Source organism: Boleophthalmus pectinirostris, unplaced genomic scaffold (genome assembly GCF_026225935.1).
Source record: "Boleophthalmus pectinirostris isolate CB_2022bp ecotype Guang Dong unplaced genomic scaffold, ASM2622593v1 HiC_scaffold_9, whole genome shotgun sequence".
In the NCBI taxonomy this organism is placed as follows: domain Eukaryota; kingdom Metazoa; phylum Chordata; class Actinopteri; order Gobiiformes; family Gobiidae; genus Boleophthalmus; species Boleophthalmus pectinirostris.
Window position 1 is genome coordinate 18,080,894 of NW_026571541.1, and position 19,675 is coordinate 18,100,568.

Consider the following 19,675-nt stretch of genomic DNA (forward strand, 5'->3'; position numbering starts at 1 on the left):
CCGCTGGTAGAGGTCATTTCCTACTTCCGACGGCTGTGTCAACTTACCTTACTTTACTTTAGGGAGAACAGTTTAGATAAAAGTCGGATCAGATAATAAGATTACACAGATTCTAAGTCGAAGTGCGCTCTAAGTTGAACTCACTCTTAAAAGTGCAAATGAAAAAAAACTGGTGAGGCAGCTATAGACTTCGAAAGAGATTCAGTTTGTTGTTCTTATGAGTCATTAGCATTTGTCAGAAGAACTGCTAAAGTCTAGAATGTTGATTATTTACATCCATAACTAGTCACTTGAGTGTGTGGGTATCTTGCCCAAAGTCACAACGGCAGCATGTGCGTGTGACATGTTAATAAGAAGAGTCGGGATGCAATCTTTTAAGTTGCGTCGGGGGTTCTGCCTGATATTCTCAGTACTGGTACAGGCAGTGGAAAGGCAAGAAAGTAAAGTCTTTTAAAGTTCTACATCCTACATGGAGAACAACCAAGGGCAGTAAAATTGTATCTATTATTCTGTTATTCTTTAGTAAGCCCAAAGAGGCTGACAAAACACAGAACCTTTTATACAAAGTGCAAACTGAACTTTTGTATTGAATATATTAATGGAAATGTCTTGGAATATGTTTTCCTAGAACCAGACCTCTAGATGTCTGTAGATGTCTGATTAAATGTCTGATAACTTGTTTTCTGTTGTAGACATACTCAAACTTTAATGAGTCTTCCTGTTATTAAGTAATTATTGACAACACAAATTATATTAAATAAATTACTGAGAAAAGCACTTAAGGTAATTAATACTAGTACAAATCTCTGGTAAACTTTTTATGCAACAACAACAAAGCCCAACACTCGAGGCCCACGTCACTGGTTTTTACAGAGCTGCGGCGCACTTCCGGTGGAGACGTGGCTCTGCGCTGCTGCTGCTGCCATATTGACGCCGTGGAGCTAACAACCTGCACTTTCCACCCATCTGTAGATCCTTCTGCGAGCAAAAACCACCGCAGCGGGGTACACGGCCAACGGACGACTGTGATTCAGTAGAAAGAGACAAAAATGGTGAGTGACAGTCAATTATAATGCGTTTTCAGAGTCTTAACAACATGAAAGCTAAGGCTAGGCTGCAGAGCTAGTTAGCTTCCTCAAACGCGACCTTATTAGTAATACATTTGGACAGGTTGTTTTAGTTCAGACTTAAAAGTATAGTAGGTTTATATATTGTGGCGGATGAGATGTCGTTTTCTTTTAATCAACTTTAGAGTTATTTATTGAAGCCCTGAGACTGGCTATGCTGACGTTCACTTCAGTAGCATCCGATGCTAACTGTGGCTTTAGCTCCTGTCAGTAGCAGGATCCTACAATTTTACTTGTTGTCAGACAATAAAAGCCACAATACATCAAAGTGGACAGTAATATTGGACATTCACGATGTCATGTTATTATTACCCTGATGTGACATTTAAACTGTTCAAACCTGCTGTTTTGTGTCTGATTGTAATTCACTTCATTGTAATTCATTCTCTACACCACTTCCTATTCTTTAAACACTTCTAAAAACCCCAGTAATTACGCGTCCATAATCTTCCCAAGCCTATATGGATTAGTAAGAACTGTGTTCTGTTACATCGCTGTAATAATATGTAAACTTATGGCTCATCATGGCGCTCTATGTTAACGATATGTTTCACTTCCACTCTGCCCTGTGCTCTTTCGACATTAACTGGATTGTAATGCCATATGCTTCTGGCATGATAAATAAGCGTCTTAAAATGAACATTATATTAGATCTATCTAAGGCAAGGTACAATATTTGTTTCTCTATGCCTGATGTTTTCCAAATTGAAGCAGGTGAATATTTTTAAAATAAAACACAATTTGAGAAATGGTAATTGGTCTTTTTAGTTGAGGCCCTATTCAGTTGATGGATAATAAGTTTGCCCTCTACAGCAGTTGTACTAAATGAGATGGATTTATTTATTTGACCATACAGTGGCACTCTCTGAAACTGAAAATCATCATCATAATAATACCATAACTAGTCACACAGTACCTCACTATTACTCATAAACATGGCTCCTACACACACGCACACCCATACACACGCACACACACAATATCATTGTTTTCTTTGTAACTCTACCCATCATCCTTTTGTGAATACACCTCATTAATACTGTGTCTGTCCCTGTCTGTGCAGGTGCTGTTGGCAGCGGCGGTGTGCACCAAGGCTGGTAAGGCCATAGTTTCGCGTCAGTTTGTGGAAATGACCCGGACACGCATAGAGGGGCTCCTGGCGGCTTTCCCCAAACTTATGAACACAGGGAAACAGCACACATTTGTGGAGACTGACAGTGTGCGTTATGTATACCAGCCTCTAGAGAAGCTCTATATGGTGCTCATCACCACAAAGAACAGCAACATCCTGGAGGACCTGGAGACACTCAGACTCTTCTCTCGTGTGGTACGGTGATTTAATGCTTAGACTCACACTCATCAAAAACACACATTTTCCCCCTTGAGTGAATGCATCTTTCTTCAAGCCTCAATATGTCCCATTAATAGAACAGACTACAAAGATTTCCTCAGATTTTTGGCCCCATAGTCTAAGAAGAAGCTGAGCAGTAAATTGGTATCAGTACTTTTTGCTTGTTGTGTTATCATAAATTTATAGTAGAACTTTATTTAGTCTTTAATCATTTCTCTTTTGATGTCTAGATGACTACCTTGGACCATTCCTGGACAAATGAGGGATTATGGACTCATTCATTACATTACTTTTATTTTAATTGCAGATCCCAGAATATTGTCGAGTGCTGGAGGAGGCAGAGATATCGGAGCACTGTTTTGACCTGATTTTTGCATTTGATGAGATCGTTGCCCTCGGATACAGGGAAAACGTGAACCTGGCACAGATTCGCACGTTTACTGAGATGGACTCCCACGAAGAGAAGGTTTTCCGAGCTGTCAGAGAGGTAATCTTTTTTAATAATATGGTTGACTTGTGAAGTAAAAATCAGGTACTCTAAAAGAATTTATTTATTGCAAATTATGCATTATATTATATTATGGAGCACCTGCCACTTGATTGTTTTCATGGAGATGTTATTGCTTTGCCTGAAATGCTACACAGTATGGTATAATCTTTCTCCATGGAGAAAAGCAAGAGACACCACAGACCAAGTTACTGGTCAAATCTGTGGACAGGCTAGTCCAGTGTAAAAATGCATGTTTTGTGTTTTCTTCAGCAATCAAACATCTGTTAATGAATAAGTGCAAGATAGAACAATTTAATGCCATACTATGGAATATTCTAGGGAACACTATAAACATGCCTTCTCATATAAGCAATTGGGGCACCTCTATTAGAAAGGTTACATAATCCAACATTAAAAAAATTATTTTATCTAAATTACAATGATTACATTGTCAAAAAATGTGCTGAATAAAGGGCGCTATCATTGTTTTGACTGTAACAGACTCAAGAACGGGAGGCCAAGGCCGAGATGAGGAGGAAGGCCAAAGAGCTACAACAGGCCAGAAGGGACGCCGAGCGTTCGGGAAAGAAAGCCCCAGGCTTCGGCGGTTTTGGCAGTGGCGGAATGTCCAGTGTCTCCTCAGGGTCCATCATCACAGACACTATCGTCGAACCAGAAAAGCCCAAAATCACACCTGCTCCTGTCAGGTAATATCTTCCAAAAACAGATAGGTGTATTCAGTGTAGTTTCCTGTCAAAGCAGCTGCCTCACAGAACTACCAATTTGACCTTATTAACTGATTTAACCATCAGGGATGCACAATATATTGCAATTGCAGTTTGAATAAGTGCAAGGGTTACAATGTGCACTCCTACAAATATATATAAATGTCAAATCTAATTGCACTTGCAAAACTTCATTAATACTTTGATTCTTCATTATCATTTTTTTTCTTAATCCATTCATTCCAAAACTATCAATATTTACATTCTTGTTTATATTCATGTGATGTTCATGCTGCACTGTATGTTTCCTCACAGACCAAGTGGACCAAGCAAAGCTCTTAAACTGGGCGCTAAAGGGAAAGAGGTTGACAACTTTGTGGACAAACTTAAATCTGAGGGTGAGACCATCATGCCTTCCACAGGAAAGAGGGGCTCAGATGCAACCAAAGTTCTGCCGCCACCAGTCAATGTTGAGAGGTACGACTGACCATTCTGATGTATTGTGTCGTATACAGCCGTATAGCAGTTAAGATTGCTTGGATCCTGCTTGTGTCTGAAGCTTAAATATACACATTAGATTATATCCTGATTCTCTGTATTTCACAAGGATAAACACCACTTACCTCAAACATTGCAAAAGTTGTATGATGGATTGTCTGTGTCTCCAGTGTACACCTGCGAGTGGAGGAGAAGATCTCTCTGACCTGTGGGCGTGACGGCGGTCTTCAGAACATGGAGGTCCTGGGAATGGTCACACTACGAGTCACAGACGACAAGAACGGACGCATCCGCCTCATGATCAACAACAACGACAGCAAAGGACTGCAGCTGCAGGTAAGTCCAGCCCTCACTACTGTAACACTGGCACCAATGTGCTGTCAAAACACAGTTCTTCAAATTATTAAATGTTGTAAACAAGTATTAGATTGTGTGCATCAGGGTGTTAAATTAAATATTTATATTTGATGTATCTGTTGATTATATAAAAGTGCAGATGCTAGAACAGATTTTTTGTGAAAACTGGAAAAAGTAGTTTTAACACTATATCCGAGCTAAAACGAGCTATAACCAAAAAAAAATCAGGTATAGCTACTAAATCCTAATATATAGCATAGGGGAGACAGAATTTTTGTGAGACACAAGACGGGGTCCACGAGATTGAGACTAGGGCTGCAACTAATGATTATTTTCTTATAGATTAATCTAATAACAAATCTAATAAAAATTCAGCTATTTTTTTTTTTTCAATTACTCTTAATTAAATTATAACTGTAAATGACTGCAATGAGAGCAATTTGTTCCAAATTTTCCATAAAGATTCATCTTATTGTTTCTGTTAAATAGACTTTGTCTTATAGGGGCATTGCTCATTATGTTACTATGTCAAGTAATAGTTACAGGGTTCAAGACAAGGACATAAAATGCTGCTTAAGGCTATAATATACAGGTGGTAATGCAGAACAACACTTATGGTCAGCCCCACATGGTCAGACCCATGGTTGTTTAAAGAACAGCTGACAGGGTGTTTTGCGCTGTGCTCAACATGTCAACAGTCTGCGGTGCTGCGCGCCTGTACTCTGTCAATGCTCTACTGTGTGTGTCTTTACAAATGTACTGCTGTGCTTTGAGCAGAAAGCGTGGATGTTCAGAACGTACTTGTTCCTATTATATCTGACACATTAATTAAAGGTGATGCATCAACGTGCTCTACAGCCGTCGATGTATTTTCCTAGTTGACGAATCATTGCAGCTGTAATTGAGACAAGGCGAGCTTTTGAAATAATTTACAATAAATCAATTCACAATTGGTCACATTATTTTAAATTGCTTTCATTTTTTATATATTGTGTAATTGTGAATTGTGAATGCATTTTATGTGTTGATAGTTTGAAAAATGACCAAATTAAGTCATTTTCATCATATGCATTTAATAGCCTAAATGCGTTAAATGCCCTTTATGCTGTAAGGACCAGTTCTGCAGTGTAAATCCCCACATGCATCACTACTGGTTAATACAATATAGTCAGTATACAACATATCCATTAAACTTACTTACACTTATTATTATTATTTTGATTCACTATACTGCGCTACAGCAGCTCAAATCTCAAAGATATGCAACTTTCCAGAGGATGAGCGAGATGTGACCCTTTCATGCCATTGCCTTGTTTTTCATTTGTGCACACAGTCTTGTGGCAATTTTCTCTCCTCCCATCCCTACTATAGCATAATGTTGCCTTTGCGTCAGTTGTAGATGAGAGAAACTTGTACCATTAACTGTTATATAACTGGAAACTTCATAAATTTTTTTTACCCCCAGACACATCCCAATGTGGACAAGAAGCTTTTCACAGCTGAGTCGGTGATCGCCCTGAAAAACCCAGAGAAGTCGTTCCCTCTCAACAACGACGTTGGAGTTCTGAAGTGGAGGCTACAGACCACAGACGAGTCCCTCATACCTTTAACCAGTGAGTGTCTCTGAGCATTATCATATTGGAATGTTGTTACCTCATCATACCTCGAGCTGTTTTTTGTTTCATTCACACAAGTTTAATGATAAAGGATTACTCAATCTGTCTCTCAAGCTCAAAATGCTCTGTTCTACCGTTTGATGTCATGTAGTGGTAGTTTTCAAGTCAACAGCTACTTTTGTTCAGTAAAGATGGATAATTCCAGGACTGAAATCATCCAAATGATTCTAGTGACAGTGCATGGAGTTTAAAGACACAGTGAGGCACTTTCAGTATTATCAGATGACATCATAGGGTGGAACAAGTGTTTCCATTTGAGAAAGGAATTGAGCCTAAACATGCAGGATTTGTGTGCTAAACATGTGAATGCAACAAAACACAACTTCAGGTGTGTTTGTGATTGTAACATGAATTCGAAAATAGGCTTTTGTGGTGCGAGAACTCTTGTGTAATACCTGGTTCTTTTCTCCACAGTAAACTGCTGGCCTTCAGAGAGCGGGAGTGGCTGTGATGTTAACATTGAATATGAGCTTCAAGAAGACAGCCTGGAGCTTAATGATGTGGTCATTAGCATCCCTGTACCGTAAGTATCTGCAGAAATGTATGTATTTTTATCAAATGTAACAATATAAAAATGTTTGTACATTTTGGGACATTTTAGTGTAATGAAAAAAAGTTTATTCTACAATTTAATGGTGCACTATGTAATTTCTATGGTGGAGGGTCCACTACTTGCTTGTTTCCTTTGAGATGTTAGGGTTAGGGTTCTGTGGGCTCTGAGCCTCTGGTCTGGTCCCGGTCTGGTCCTGGTCTTGTCTCGGTCTCAGGCCCGCTCTGGTCCCGGTCTGGTCCCAGACCTGGTCCATTTGAACCAAAAGCTCTTAGTTCGGTTTGTTTTCGTTGGTGTGAAAGCATCAATTGGATGCTTTGCACCACCTCGGAACCAGCCGCGGTTCTTGAGCGCGGAGGACGGAGCAGCCCGTCCGGACCTGTAGTCCACAACGCGTTCTCGCTTTCCCCGCACGGAACCAGCGCACAGATGATGACACGAAACCGCTCGGACCGCTGGTCTTGGTCTCAGTTCCGCTCTGGTCCCGGTCTGGTCCCGGTCTGTCCCGGTCTGTCCCAGTCTCAGTCCCGCTCTGATCCTGGTCTGCTCTCGACCTGGATCAGTCCTGGTTCAGTCCGTACGCAGTGCAAAAGTCCAATATCGCAGTCACGGAAGTCACGTAAACGGGAAACGGGCGTTATCCGTTTTTTTCCATTCTTCATTTAAACACAAAATCGAAAACTGAAACAACTAATTGTCATCCGTTTTTTTATGTTGGTTTTGGAGACAAATAATGAAGAAAACTGTTGTTTTTTCGTTTTCTTATTTTTGGTTTTATATTGAAAAATTAATGAACGAATGATACACGGATTAATTTCCTAGTTAGCCAGAGTGTTGGAGACTTGTAGAGACAGTTTTTAAAAAATATTCCAGCCAGTCCTTCTATTTGCAGAGGTCGCTTGTGCTAGGCTAGTGCATGTCAGTGGCCATAGTTAGCCTGCTGCTAAAAAGTCTCCAGACCCACTCCAAAAAGCACCCGAAGCAAATCTATTATTAGTCAAGACTATTGATGTGAATGTCTGTGTTGATAGAGTAATGTTTGAAATCAAACTAACCTTGCATCGCATGAATCGTCAGATGTTGAGGGACTATTTTCTCAGCAGCAGTGGAATTGTAGTTTGCTGGTAAAATTGGTGCTAGGTGACATCAGTCCACCGCTTCCAAGCTTTCTATCAGGAAATACAACTCGCTGCTGCTGCTCAGACATAAATCCTTTAAATGCAAGGTTGGTTTTACTTCTAAAATTATTCTATCGACAGTCTGGTGTTATAATTGTTTGGCCTCGGGTGCTTTGTGGAGTAGGTGTGGAGAGGCAGGCTAACTATGCAAACATGAGGACTGGATGGAGTATTTTTAAAAAAAAGTGTCTCCACACATCTCCAACCCTCTTGACTAACTAGGAAATTAGGTGCTATGTCTAAAATTCCAGATTGTCCCTTTAACCTGTCTTCATTGTGGTTACCAAATTTATTTCTGTATTGTGGAATAATAATAATGGCCAAATTAACAATATCTCCATGGAGATGAGCAGGTGGCAGACCATCTACCAGAAAAGTTACACAGTGCACCTTTAAGCTCTAGTTTATTAATACAGTACTCTTACAAATGGCAATTGCTGCTCTAAAGTACTGTACAAGGTCAGGTATGACACAACAATATAATAACACCTATATTATAATGAATAGAACAATGGTCATAATCATTCAAATGGAGATTTACACTGGATAATTTTAAGCATTTTGTTTTTGCGATGCATAGTAATAAAAATTCAGTGTCTCACAATTTGAATATTACATAACATTACATAAACTATAAATAATGGTAGAATTCTGTTCTTTATTTCATAATTTGAATCAAATACTATACCACCTTTTTAGTGAAGGATTATTTTCTGATGTACCTTCATGTATTAGGGTAGAATACTAACTGATACTAAAACTAGTATTGAAATTAGATACTCATTAGAGTATTGAGCAGAATGAGCTTGAGTTTTAACTAATATAAGACTTCTTGGTAACATAAAGAAAGTAGTATTTTGTGCTGTTCTATCAAGTAACTTTAGCATCAAGGTATCCAGTATCAGGCCTATTCATTATTGTCACTATTGAGAATTTGGATATTGTGACAACACTAGTATGTACCTCAGGTCCGGTGTGGGGGCTCCAGTGATCGGGGACCTGGATGGAGAATACAAACACGACAGTCGGCGAAATGTCCTGGAGTGGTGCCTTCCGGTGATCGACGCCAACAACAAAACGGGCAGCCTGGAGTTCAGCATCGCAGGACAACCCAACGACTTCTTCCCCATCAACGTGTCGTTTGTGTCCAAGCGCAACTACTGCGACATCCAGGTGAGATGGTCTTGGAGTTCATTAATCTACCTCTGACTAAGATGGATATTACATGGGCACAGCAGCTCGCATAGAAATAGGTTATCTATTGTCTATTAGTTTTGTGGGGGCTATATGTTTGTCTTAACTCAATAAGTGTAATGTAACTTTTTTTTTTTTACTTTGTTTTTGATTGACACTGAATATAAAGGGGCAGAAATGGTATTTTGGTTTGATATCTGTGTGCAGAAATGTACATTACAGACACCTACATTTTGTTTATAGTCATTTTTTTGTAAACATGCACTGATTTCAGCTTTTTCACTCCAAATTTTTCAATTTTGGTGATGCGTGCAAAGACTCTAAAAAAACAAGTTAAAATATTATCTGATTAAAATATTAAATTAAACACAGCAACCTTTTTTAGTTAGTAGTAACTAATACTATATTTAGTAATTCTTTTACTAGGTATCCAGTAATGAGTGGCGTGTGAATAAAACTTGTCTTTCTGTATTGTCCAGGTTACCAAAGTGGCTTATGTAGACGGTGACAGCTCTGTTAGATTCTCTTCTGAAACCTCCTTTGTGGTCGACAAATATGAAATCCTGTAAAATAACATCAAAAGAAAACAACACAAATCTGAAAGTGGAGAAAAAAAATCAGCAACATCACGTCTATAGAGAAAGATTGAAGAAAACCTGCCTGCTCACCCTGTATCCGACACCACAGACTGTGCAAATCAACAGGACTATGGGAGCCCTCCTGTTTGGAGTAGAGCAGCGGTGGTGTATTTATGTTTGTATAAGAGAGGATCTGCTATATATAGATTAAACCAACACAATTTAAAACTACATTGATGCTGTTGTTTTCACTGAGCAGGACTGTAAACATGGATCGTACAGTAAGTAGGGGATGACTGGAGCTAAACCACAGAGGAACCAGAAGTGTATGGCGCCCTCTAAAGGCTGGCCCAACCCATAGCATTTGTGAGCAAGTTTTGCCTCCTAAGAACCATATATCAACAATATCTTGCTTTGCTTTTTAACGGTTTATCCATAATTTTGTTCTGTTGTGCTTAATGTCTGCAGATTTGTAGCCTTGTCAATCATTATCTTAAAAATGATCATATGTATGTCTTCTGATTTGCACAATACTTCTCATACTATCTTTAATTGTACACAGTGTAAAAGCACTATCTCTCACAATTTTTGTTTAGACTGTAGAATAGTGGACTGAGAAACCACTGGAAGAAGGACAACTTTTTTTTGCAATGGTTAAGTACTATACAAGTACTAACTGTAAACCTAGCATCAAATTTTAGCAAAAAATAATGGAATAATAAGTTAAAATTGTGTACTCTTTTCATGTCCCATCTAGTCAACACATGATTAACATTTAAAGTGGAGTATCACTTTCCTACCAGGCCAATTAGCATGCATGTTTTTTTTCTTTCAAAAAGCATAGGGAGAGCTACTGGTACCATCAAAATGTTCTCTTTTTGCAGTTACAATCCTTAAAAGTTTCGCATCAGTCCACTTATACTTCTGTCTCTACTTTAATGCTAAAAATGGAGGCTACATGTCCTTATTTTTGCTGTATGTTTTGTCACTTCTCACTGTCCAATGTTTGATAAAAGTGATTTAGTTTGAAGGGGCGCTTGGCAGGAAACAGACCTGGAATTAGTGAATTGTTCTTATCTATGTTGGTTTAACACTATCACTCCTCATTTGTCTAATTGCTTTGCTTAAAATGGACTGCATGTTTCTGTCTGGTTAATTTACTGTAGTCCAAACAGTATTTAAGTTAAGCCCTGAATCAACAACATGCCTTCTTAATCTGGAGTCCCATAAGGTATTAAAAATGTGAGAGATTTTGGTTGGACCGACTGCCTCTCTCACACCCAGTCATCCTTTACTTACTTTAGCATGATTCAACTCCTACTTTTTGTCTTTTTGTCTTTTGTTTTTCATTTCTACTTCTCTCCAGAGTTCAATTTAGCCATGTTTTGTGGATGTGGGTTGACAATGACTAGATTGAGCATTTTTAACTGAAGTACTGAAGGGGAATCCTAACATTCCAGTGTACAATTAGAGAAGACTCTTTAATGGAATAAAATGTATTATTGAAAATGTATCTCCGCCTGGGTTCACTCTTGTTGCATGGCCTGGTCAGATTTTTTACATTATGGAGAATACACTACTACTATTTTCTTTTTCTTTTCTTTTTTTTCATCAAAGCAAGGGGTGGCTACTTTGAGGATTTGAAATGAAACTGAAATTAGTTATTGGACTTTACTCCTTACATAGTCCATATATCTTGCATCATATTTTTGATGTCTTCTGTATATAAAATTTAGAAAGTTGCAAAAATTTAATCAGATGGTATATCCAAACTTTTGACTGGTAGTGTATTTAATATATAAGCATTCACTTGTTTTGTTTTAGCGCCATTTAATTACTGAAAAATATCTCAAAGGAGAATGACTGTGTAGAAAGTATACATAGACTGATAATGCATGGATCAGAGAATTGGATCCATAAAGTCTTTGTTACCGCTTTTTAGACAAAATTTTATATGCTACCAATTTTAAATAGTTCTCTTTAGCCATTTTTGTAGTAGAAGTAACTTACTGTCTTCTGTCACATTCAACTTTGGGTTTAAAAATATATAATTCCTAGTCTATAATATCAAATCTAAAATGCACACAAAGAGGGTCACATGTCAGATCTATAGACGTATAGAAAGGATGCGCTGTAATGGCTATTGTCTTCAATCTTCAGCATAGACAGATGTCAAATTTGGGTTGACCACAGGATTAAACAAAATTCTGTAAACCATATACTTTCAAAAATATCGGCAGGGTTTATGGTCATTGGCTTCTATGGATTCTAAAAAGAAAAATCTGTGTCTGCATTAGCTATGAAAAAGAACATATAATGTAGATCTTTCTCTAATAAAAAGTCCAACACAATGGACATAAATGGGCACTTGGGCACCAGACGCCTGGTCATGTCTGAGTTTGGATGGAGCCACTGATGATCCACAGGTGACTCATGGTTCAGAGGCCTCTTCCACTGTGGCACAGGGCTTAATGTGTTTGTGCCCACTGTGCAGGGGTCAAAGGATCAAACAATGACTCAAATGTCAAAACAAACTCTGTCTAGTCTTTGTTCATGTGTTAATGGAGGAGAACAGTTTGCATTTAAAGGATAGACTTAAACATTCATAGTAAAAACATTCATTTTAGGCTACATAAATATTTTGCACAAATAAAATCTTAAACCTTTATTGCTAAAATATTGTAATCATCTATGCCTTTGTATGCCTTGGTCTCAGCACAAGGTTTTGACATGACTCTCCCCACTCTTCACCCCTCACAGATGAATGCCTTTTATTTGATCATATTTCACTGTTATTATTGCAAAACAAAATGTAATTCTGTCACCTGGACAAAAGTGTTTAGGGTGGAGTTTTACTTTTAGGTAGACAAAGACAGTAAGAAATATCTTAAAAGTTAAGTCCATTGAATCATTATTATTGATTGTTTAAAAGTACTATATTACATAAAACTGACTTTTGAGAGTTTTAAGTGATATTATAATGCTGTTACCTCACTGAAAATATACCTGGAGTTGTGTTTTCTTTCTTTCATACATGTGAGTAATCCTGGTTTATTAATCTGTCTAGAGAACTCAAAATGCTCCGTTCCACCTTGTGATGTCATGAAGCTGTAGCAGCTCTTTTTATCTTTAGTTTAGAAGAGTTTGTTAATTCCAGGGCTGAAATTATCCATATGATTCTAGTGAAGGTGTATGAAGTTTAAAAACACAGTGGAGCACTTCCTTCATCACGACATAACCTCACACGGTGGATGTGTTTTCCGTTTGAGAGAAGAACTCAGCCTAAAAGTGCAGGATTTGTGTGTGACATATTTGTGAATGAAACAAAACAAAACTCTACATATGTTTTTGATAAGGAAACGCCATTTTAAGGTGATCATAAGGTCATCATAATTGATCAGAAAATAGCGTAGTATGGGCCCTTTAATGTTGGACCCTATGGTCAAAGCACATTCCTAATTTGTGAATTTTGACAATGGAAATAAAGGCTTTTCTGATTCAAATTCTTACATTTTAAATTGAATTATAAATGTGCGTATTTGGACAGCATGAAGAAAGTGGAGAAAACTTTGGGAAAACTTTTGGGAGTACAAAATATGAAGTAATCTAATCTAACTTTTCTCATGCAGGTTTACCACTAGAAGCTCCCACTGCAAATTACTTTATAAAATTGACCATGACTTTGTGGCTTCCCCATATGGGACATGTGTTACGTCAGATGTCCACAGACGCTGTGACCGGACAGATGGGTCAATGGAGACGAGCCCTAAGAAGACACAAGAAAAGACTGTCTCCGGTGGGGGTGCAGAGAAGAGCGGGGCTGTCCCAGGTCAGCACACAGGAGGGGGTTAAAGACAGCTTACCAGCGCCCATATTTGGAGGAAGGGGAGTGCTAATAGCGTCGCACCAGTCATAAAAAAGTGGGCGTTTCTTTCCGAATGAATGAGCAGCCTGATAAGCTCTTTGTGAATAGGTCTCAGAGGAGGGCGAGGGGAGAGAGGGGAGAGCCGGACCATAGAGGACTACACACTGTTGTCTTTGGCACACTATACACACAAGCTGTCTGCATGTTTTGACTGTGATTTTAAAAGAGGAGTTCAAACTGCATGGGAGAGTCGACCTAGTGGAAGCCTGCACCTGAATGGAGTAAAAGTACTGAAGAAAAAGTACTGGGATAAAAGTACTGAAGAGATTTGCAGAAGAACTTTGTGGATAAACAGATGATGCTGAAGAAGGTGCGATTCAAGGTAAGAAGCTATCTGTCTATAAACTTTATTTTGGTATGACTGAAATTTTGTAAATATAACTATACTTTTTTTTTTTTTAAGCTAAATCAAATGTTATTTTTAATTGTTTTACTGGCTTCAAATTCATACAATTTAACCCTCTATAGTAAATTTATGCAACTACTCGTTTCTGTTTCTATTCTGTGATTTATTATGTGATCATGTGATGTGATTATTCTTTACTCAGTCAGACAAGAGTGCAAAACATACAAATTATGATACAGTTTTGTCACTTCCCCCAGTCATAAAGTTAACTATCTTTATTTAATGTTATTAATAGAACATTAGTAAAAGGGGATATTTTTCAAAGAAAACTGGTATCTTCAATTGAGATTACTATCTATGGGTCTCAGTACGGCTTCAGACTGCTGCCATACTGATAAACAATTTAAAACAAAATATTATACCTTCTGACAGAGAAAAAAGTCCTCAAAGTGTCATGTACAACCAGAAGCTGAAATCCGTGGATAGTATTATATTAATTTAAATGGCAAAAGTACTAAACCTGACGTGAGAAAGGTTGACTTCTAGTTTCTGAGCGTTTCATTCCCTGTGAGCGTGTTTCACGTTGGGTCTGAACAAAGTGGAGCAGTGTTTTCTCTTCCTCGTGTCCTCAGTTCAAAGGTTTGTGCCGCTAAACCCCTGAGCTCACACCCGTGTGGTAATTACAGAGACCGCCGTCACTTCAAATACTCACTACTGCAACAAGTTACCAGGCTTAAGTCGAGTGATTGAGTCAGGAGATAGTAGGGTCTGTTAGTGTGAGTAGTTGGGATTGGTTCTAATGAGTCAGTTTAAAGGTCCTATAATACACAAAATGAATTCTTGAAAGCTTAAAGTCATGTTAGAATGTTGTTACCTCATCAAAAACATACCTGGACTCATGTTTTGTTTCATTTACACATGTTTGACTAAACCTGGTTTATTAGTCTGTTTACGTTTACATCTCCAAAGCTCAAAATGCTCTGTTCCACCTTGCGATGTCATTTAGGGGTGGTTTGGCGCAGGTAATTCCAACTTCACTTAAAAGTAATATGTTTTGTTGCAGGAACAGGAGGGCCATCTGGTATAAAAAAAAAGTGCAATATTAGATTACTCATTACTCATTATAACTAATTTTTTTGTAAACACACTTGGTTTCCCAATTTTTCAGGTGTAAAATTTTAGGTTGGAAATTATGATATCACACTAGGGAATTACATAACTGTCACCTAGCAAAATTCCTCTAATGTACACAGAAATTATTATATGACAAATACAAATATAAGAAAACACCCTTATTTGGTTGAAATCATGTTTAAATCATCAGAAAAATTTATTAGTTTCTTTTGTTTAAATTGTGCTGAACTTTTGCATTGAATTCTCCTTAGCACAATGTCAACAGTATGTTTTAGAATGTTCTACTTCTTATAATTTTCAACATATTTTTCAACTTTTCTTCGCAAATTGTTTCTTGATTTGTCTAATACTATAATTTATATTTACAATAATTAAAATCGTATCAAATGAAGTGAAAATGAGAGAATCATAAAAACCTGTCATATGTACTTTAATAGAAGTGTGAAATGTGTGTTTATCATTAGCAAACTGCAGGATGTCTATTGTTGCATAGGCCACTGTGATCTTTGCAATGGGCCCCTTGGGTTCAACTATAAAGAGGAGGGGACCATTCTGTTTGAGACCTATTCACCCCTGTTAATGTAACTAGTCGTAAAGGTGCACTATGTAACTTTTTGGTTGGGAGTCTGTCACAGGCTTTTTTCTATGGATATGTCACTGCTCTGCATGAAATGTTCCACAGTATGACATTAAAAAGCTCTAACTTATACTCATTTAATTATTTTACAGGTGGTTTTATAGCTAAAACATACCTCAAAAAAGGACATTGGGACTGTGAGTGGGGCTTGGTCTGGTTTTGTCTCCATGGAGATAGAAAGCTTAAATGCCGTACTGTGAAACATTCCAGACAAAACAAGAAAACCATCTGACATAACCTCCACCAGAAAAGTTACACAATGCACCTTTAATTATAGGATTACACCATCACTGACTGTAGCATTATGGTGTTTGGGAGATAGAGATTAGGAACTGGTTTGTGTTTTCTGTCACTTTTTTTTACTTGTCACCTGTTTGGCGTCAGCTACTCCGAGGTGACGCTATTCCCAGGACCTGACACACTGTAAAACAAGACACAGTAAAAGTGAAAGAAAATAAAATCAGCAGGGGACTTTTTAACTCGAGAGGAGGAAGTTGCTACTCTTAATTATAGCACTATTTCTTAAAAATTCAACAGCTCAAGAATAGGATTTTTAGGAAATGCATAGTCATCAATTTGGTTATGTTATTTGAGTGAAAAAGAGGGCTATGGTTTGTAAGATTTAACATTGCTACAACTTGTGACACTTACTTCCTCTTTTGTGCTATCTTTACTACGTTAATGACTGCTATTATTATTGACACTACAATTACCTATCACTGTGATGCCTCACTGTGGACCCCAACTTTCCTTAAAGGGCCCATATTCACACATGTTTAACACACAAAAACAAACAGCAACAAACTGTTAAATGTAGCTGTCAACTTGAAAACTACTGCTTCATGACATCGCAAGGTGGACCAGAGCATTTTGGAGCTGTAAATGTAACAGAGATGTAATGCAGAATTACTCAGACATGTGTGAATGAAACAAAACACAACCCCAGTATGTTTTTGACAAGGTAACAACATTATAACATGGTTTAAAGTTCACAAGAATCAATTTTGCATAATATTTTAACTTTAATACAACTACTGCTACTTCTTTTGCTTTACACTTAGTCAGTGTCAGTGAAGATTGCATGTTTTGAAGACAGATATTCAGACAGACAGGTCTAAAAAGTATATTGGACAAATGTTGAAGCCTCATGTGGAATTTCTTCTGTGTGGCCATTCAAACAGATCGACTCAGGCTCACGCTTCTATGCCACATTTAAAGTCCTGTTTCCTGTACAATGGACTCTTTGACTTTTAGTTATAGCCTATAGGATCTCTCACATAAAATCATACCTACTTTCTCCTGACTCATGGATTTGAACATTTGTGGATTTCGTGTAATCTTAAAAATAATAATTCATATGATATTATGACTTGGCTAAAAACCTAAAAGACCAAAAATATAGCACTAAGGAAGAAGCTGTACAAAATTAGATAAGTATTATTTTCATTTTCAGAAGCAGGTAGTCTAATTCAAATGTATTTCCTATAATGCCCATTCACTCCATCACCACTAGATGGCACTCATGTTCCACTATTTAGCTTCACAGTCCACATTCACCGCAATTCTTAACTCTCCCCAAAGACCACCTTTTGCCGGCCACTGTCAAAACCATTTCTCTGCTCTTAAATAAAGCATGACATGAGCAGTGACAAGAACCCATTGTATAAAAAAAAAAAAAAATCGTATAGCCTCAGCGTTGTCAATGAACGCTTCTGAACAATGTGGTGATTTAGCCTAAAATAATCTCCATTTCGCGTGGTTCAGCATGGCCCGGGGCTTCACAGGGAAACACGTGGGAGTCTCATCCACCCTCCCAAACACTAAAATATATGGACCGATTTGTTTCCTTTATACATTCTTTCCCTGTGTGTCGGCTTGACGCGCTCGATCCAAGTCGCAGTCCAAGGATTTTTTGTTTTAAGGAGGCCTAGCATGCACCGATATGTCTAAAAGGGAGAGAAGTCAGCGCCCATTGAAGAGGTCTTTGATGTTGCAGGGTCTAATGAGTGATCCCCCGGCGTAGCCCTGCAGCCTGGCTCTGTGCGTCTCTCCATAAAGATTGAATGAGAGCGCGTGGGTGCGAGGCTGCTACTGACACGAGAGGGAGGGAAGGGAGCGTAACCAAATATGCTTCTGATTAAACGTGAAAGCCCGGAGCGTTTACTGTCTCGGTTTATGCTAAGTTTGTGAGGCAGTGGCGTGCGTATTTTACATAAAAGTCGAGTTTACCTTTTATTTTTGGAGGTGAGGATTGCTCCAGGCTCATCCTTCAAGTGCACCGCGTGTTTGGCAAATTTCCTGCGTCAACACAAACGCGCAGTGCCACATTGCCAAGGTCGTGTTGTTTGAAAGCTTCAGTGATCGTTTTTCCAGATTTGATTAATGGTCCAATATATTTTGCAAAACTGACTCTTGTGAGCTTTTAGCCAGGTTATAATGACGTCACCTCATCCAAACCAAATCTGGAGTTGTGTTTTCTTCCATTCACACATTCGAGTGACGATTTATTATTAGTCTGTCTATAACCTCAACATACTCTGTGCACCTTTTGATATAATGAAGCGGTAGTTTTCAAGTTAACAGCTGCCTTTACCTTTTTCAGTAGACATGAGCAATTCCAGGGATGAAGTTATCCAAATGATTCAAGTACGGAGTTTTAAAACACAATGGAGCACTTCCTGTATTACCACATGACATCACACGGTTGAACAGTGTTTTCTGTTTCAGAGCAGAATACAGCCAAATATGCAGAGTTTGAGTGTTAAACGTGTGAATGAAACAAAACACATCTACAGGTATAAAGGAGGGGAAAAAACTGAGGCACTGAAAAAGTACAATAATTTAAAGCTTTTAATACCACATGGCAGATAAATTTAAAATCTCCTTCGGCCAAAACACGTTGGTGTGATTTAAACTTTATCTACCATGTGGTATTAAAGGCTTGTACTTTTTGAGTGCCTTAGTTTTTCCCCTACTTTGTATTTGAGACTGTTCCCAACATTAAAGAGCACCAAAAGGACAATTCTACACAATTTTGGTATATCCAAGTAGCACTCCTGCCCCCAAAGCTTTGCACACCTACAGGTATGTTTGTGATGAGGAAACACTATAACATAGACCAAAAAATGGTGCTATATTGGCCCTTTAAAAGCCTGATGTATTGTATTATATCTACTGGCAAAGAAGAAATTCAATTTGTCAGCTGGACAAAAGTTTATTTTGGTCAAAAATGTTTTGGAGCTCATCCAAACTGCTTCTTCAGTTCTGTTCTCTTCAATTTCTCCTTTCTACCTGGATGGCTGAGAGATTCTACACATTATATTATACAGTCATTGTTACAGGTTTCTTCATTTAGTTGCAAATATAGGCTAATTTTGCAGGAACCACTTGGGAAATTTTGACTCCAAATGAAACAAGCCTATACAAGATCTAAAAAAAAAACTTGGCTACAGTAAAATATGAGCATGAAGAGGCCAGACAAAATACTTGAAGTGTAGATGCAATCTTTTATAAGACTCATGAAGCACTGTGGCATAGTGGTGAATGCTTTCAACACATAGCAATTTTCCTCATAATAAATGTCCTGTATTATGTAACATTAATTCTCATGAGTTTTAAGTCATGTTAGGATGTTGTTACCTCCTTAAAACCATACAGTACCTGAAGCTGTGTTTTGTTTCATTCACACATGTTTGAGTTTATTATTAGTCTGTCTACTGTTAAGTTAACAGCTCCCTTTTACCTTTTGTTCAGGAGAGATTTACATTTTCAAGGCTGTAATCATCCAAATGATCCAAGTGAAGGTGGACACAGTTTTAAAAACACAGTGGAGCACTTCCTGTATTTCCACATGCATTACAAAGTGGAAAAGAGTAATTTCTGTTTGGGAGAAGATCTCAGCCTGAATAT

At 38.0% G+C, this 19,675-nt stretch overlaps 2 protein-coding genes and 1 long non-coding RNA gene across 3 annotated transcripts in view; 2 read left to right on the forward strand and 1 right to left on the reverse strand.

Annotated features, from left to right (window-relative positions):
- The first annotated feature begins 43 nt into the window (after nucleotides 1-43).
- On the forward strand, nucleotides 44-11,237 carry arcn1b (archain 1b). The gene is made up of 11 exons (XM_055166816.1): nucleotides 44-172; nucleotides 973-1,052; nucleotides 2,191-2,454; nucleotides 2,786-2,965; nucleotides 3,470-3,675; nucleotides 4,009-4,170; nucleotides 4,362-4,527; nucleotides 6,014-6,161; nucleotides 6,639-6,747; nucleotides 8,921-9,125; nucleotides 9,626-11,237. The coding sequence occupies exons 2-11, from the start codon at nucleotides 1,050-1,052 to the stop codon at nucleotides 9,713-9,715; spliced, it is 1,533 nt and encodes a 510-aa protein (XP_055022791.1). The 5' UTR covers nucleotides 44-172; nucleotides 973-1,049; the 3' UTR covers nucleotides 9,716-11,237.
- A 2,453-nt stretch (nucleotides 11,238-13,690) lies between these two features.
- Nucleotides 13,691-19,675, forward strand: part of phldb1b (pleckstrin homology-like domain, family B, member 1b) — a 97,179-nt gene continuing 91,194 nt past the window's right edge. Inside the window, exon 1 of the mRNA XM_055166803.1 lies at nucleotides 13,691-13,971. Coding sequence (XP_055022778.1) covers nucleotides 13,945-13,971 — 27 coding nt within the window. The 5' untranslated portion in view covers nucleotides 13,691-13,944. The remainder of the gene's footprint in view (nucleotides 13,972-19,675) is intronic.
- On the reverse strand, nucleotides 14,939-18,439 carry LOC129412648 (uncharacterized). Its single transcript, XR_008633776.1, has 3 exons — nucleotides 18,360-18,439; nucleotides 16,137-16,187; nucleotides 14,939-15,073 (listed from the first exon to the last, which is right to left on the reverse strand). It is a non-coding gene; the product is annotated as an uncharacterized LOC129412648 (long non-coding RNA).

Coding starts and splice junctions, on each gene's coding strand:
- arcn1b (XM_055166816.1), top strand. Junction 3,676..4,008: donor ATCACACCTGCTCCTGTCAG/GTAATATCTTCC, acceptor GTTTCCTCACAG/ACCAAGTGGACCAAGCAAAG. Junction 4,171..4,361: donor CCACCAGTCAATGTTGAGAG/GTACGACTGACC, acceptor CTGTGTCTCCAG/TGTACACCTGCGAGTGGAGG.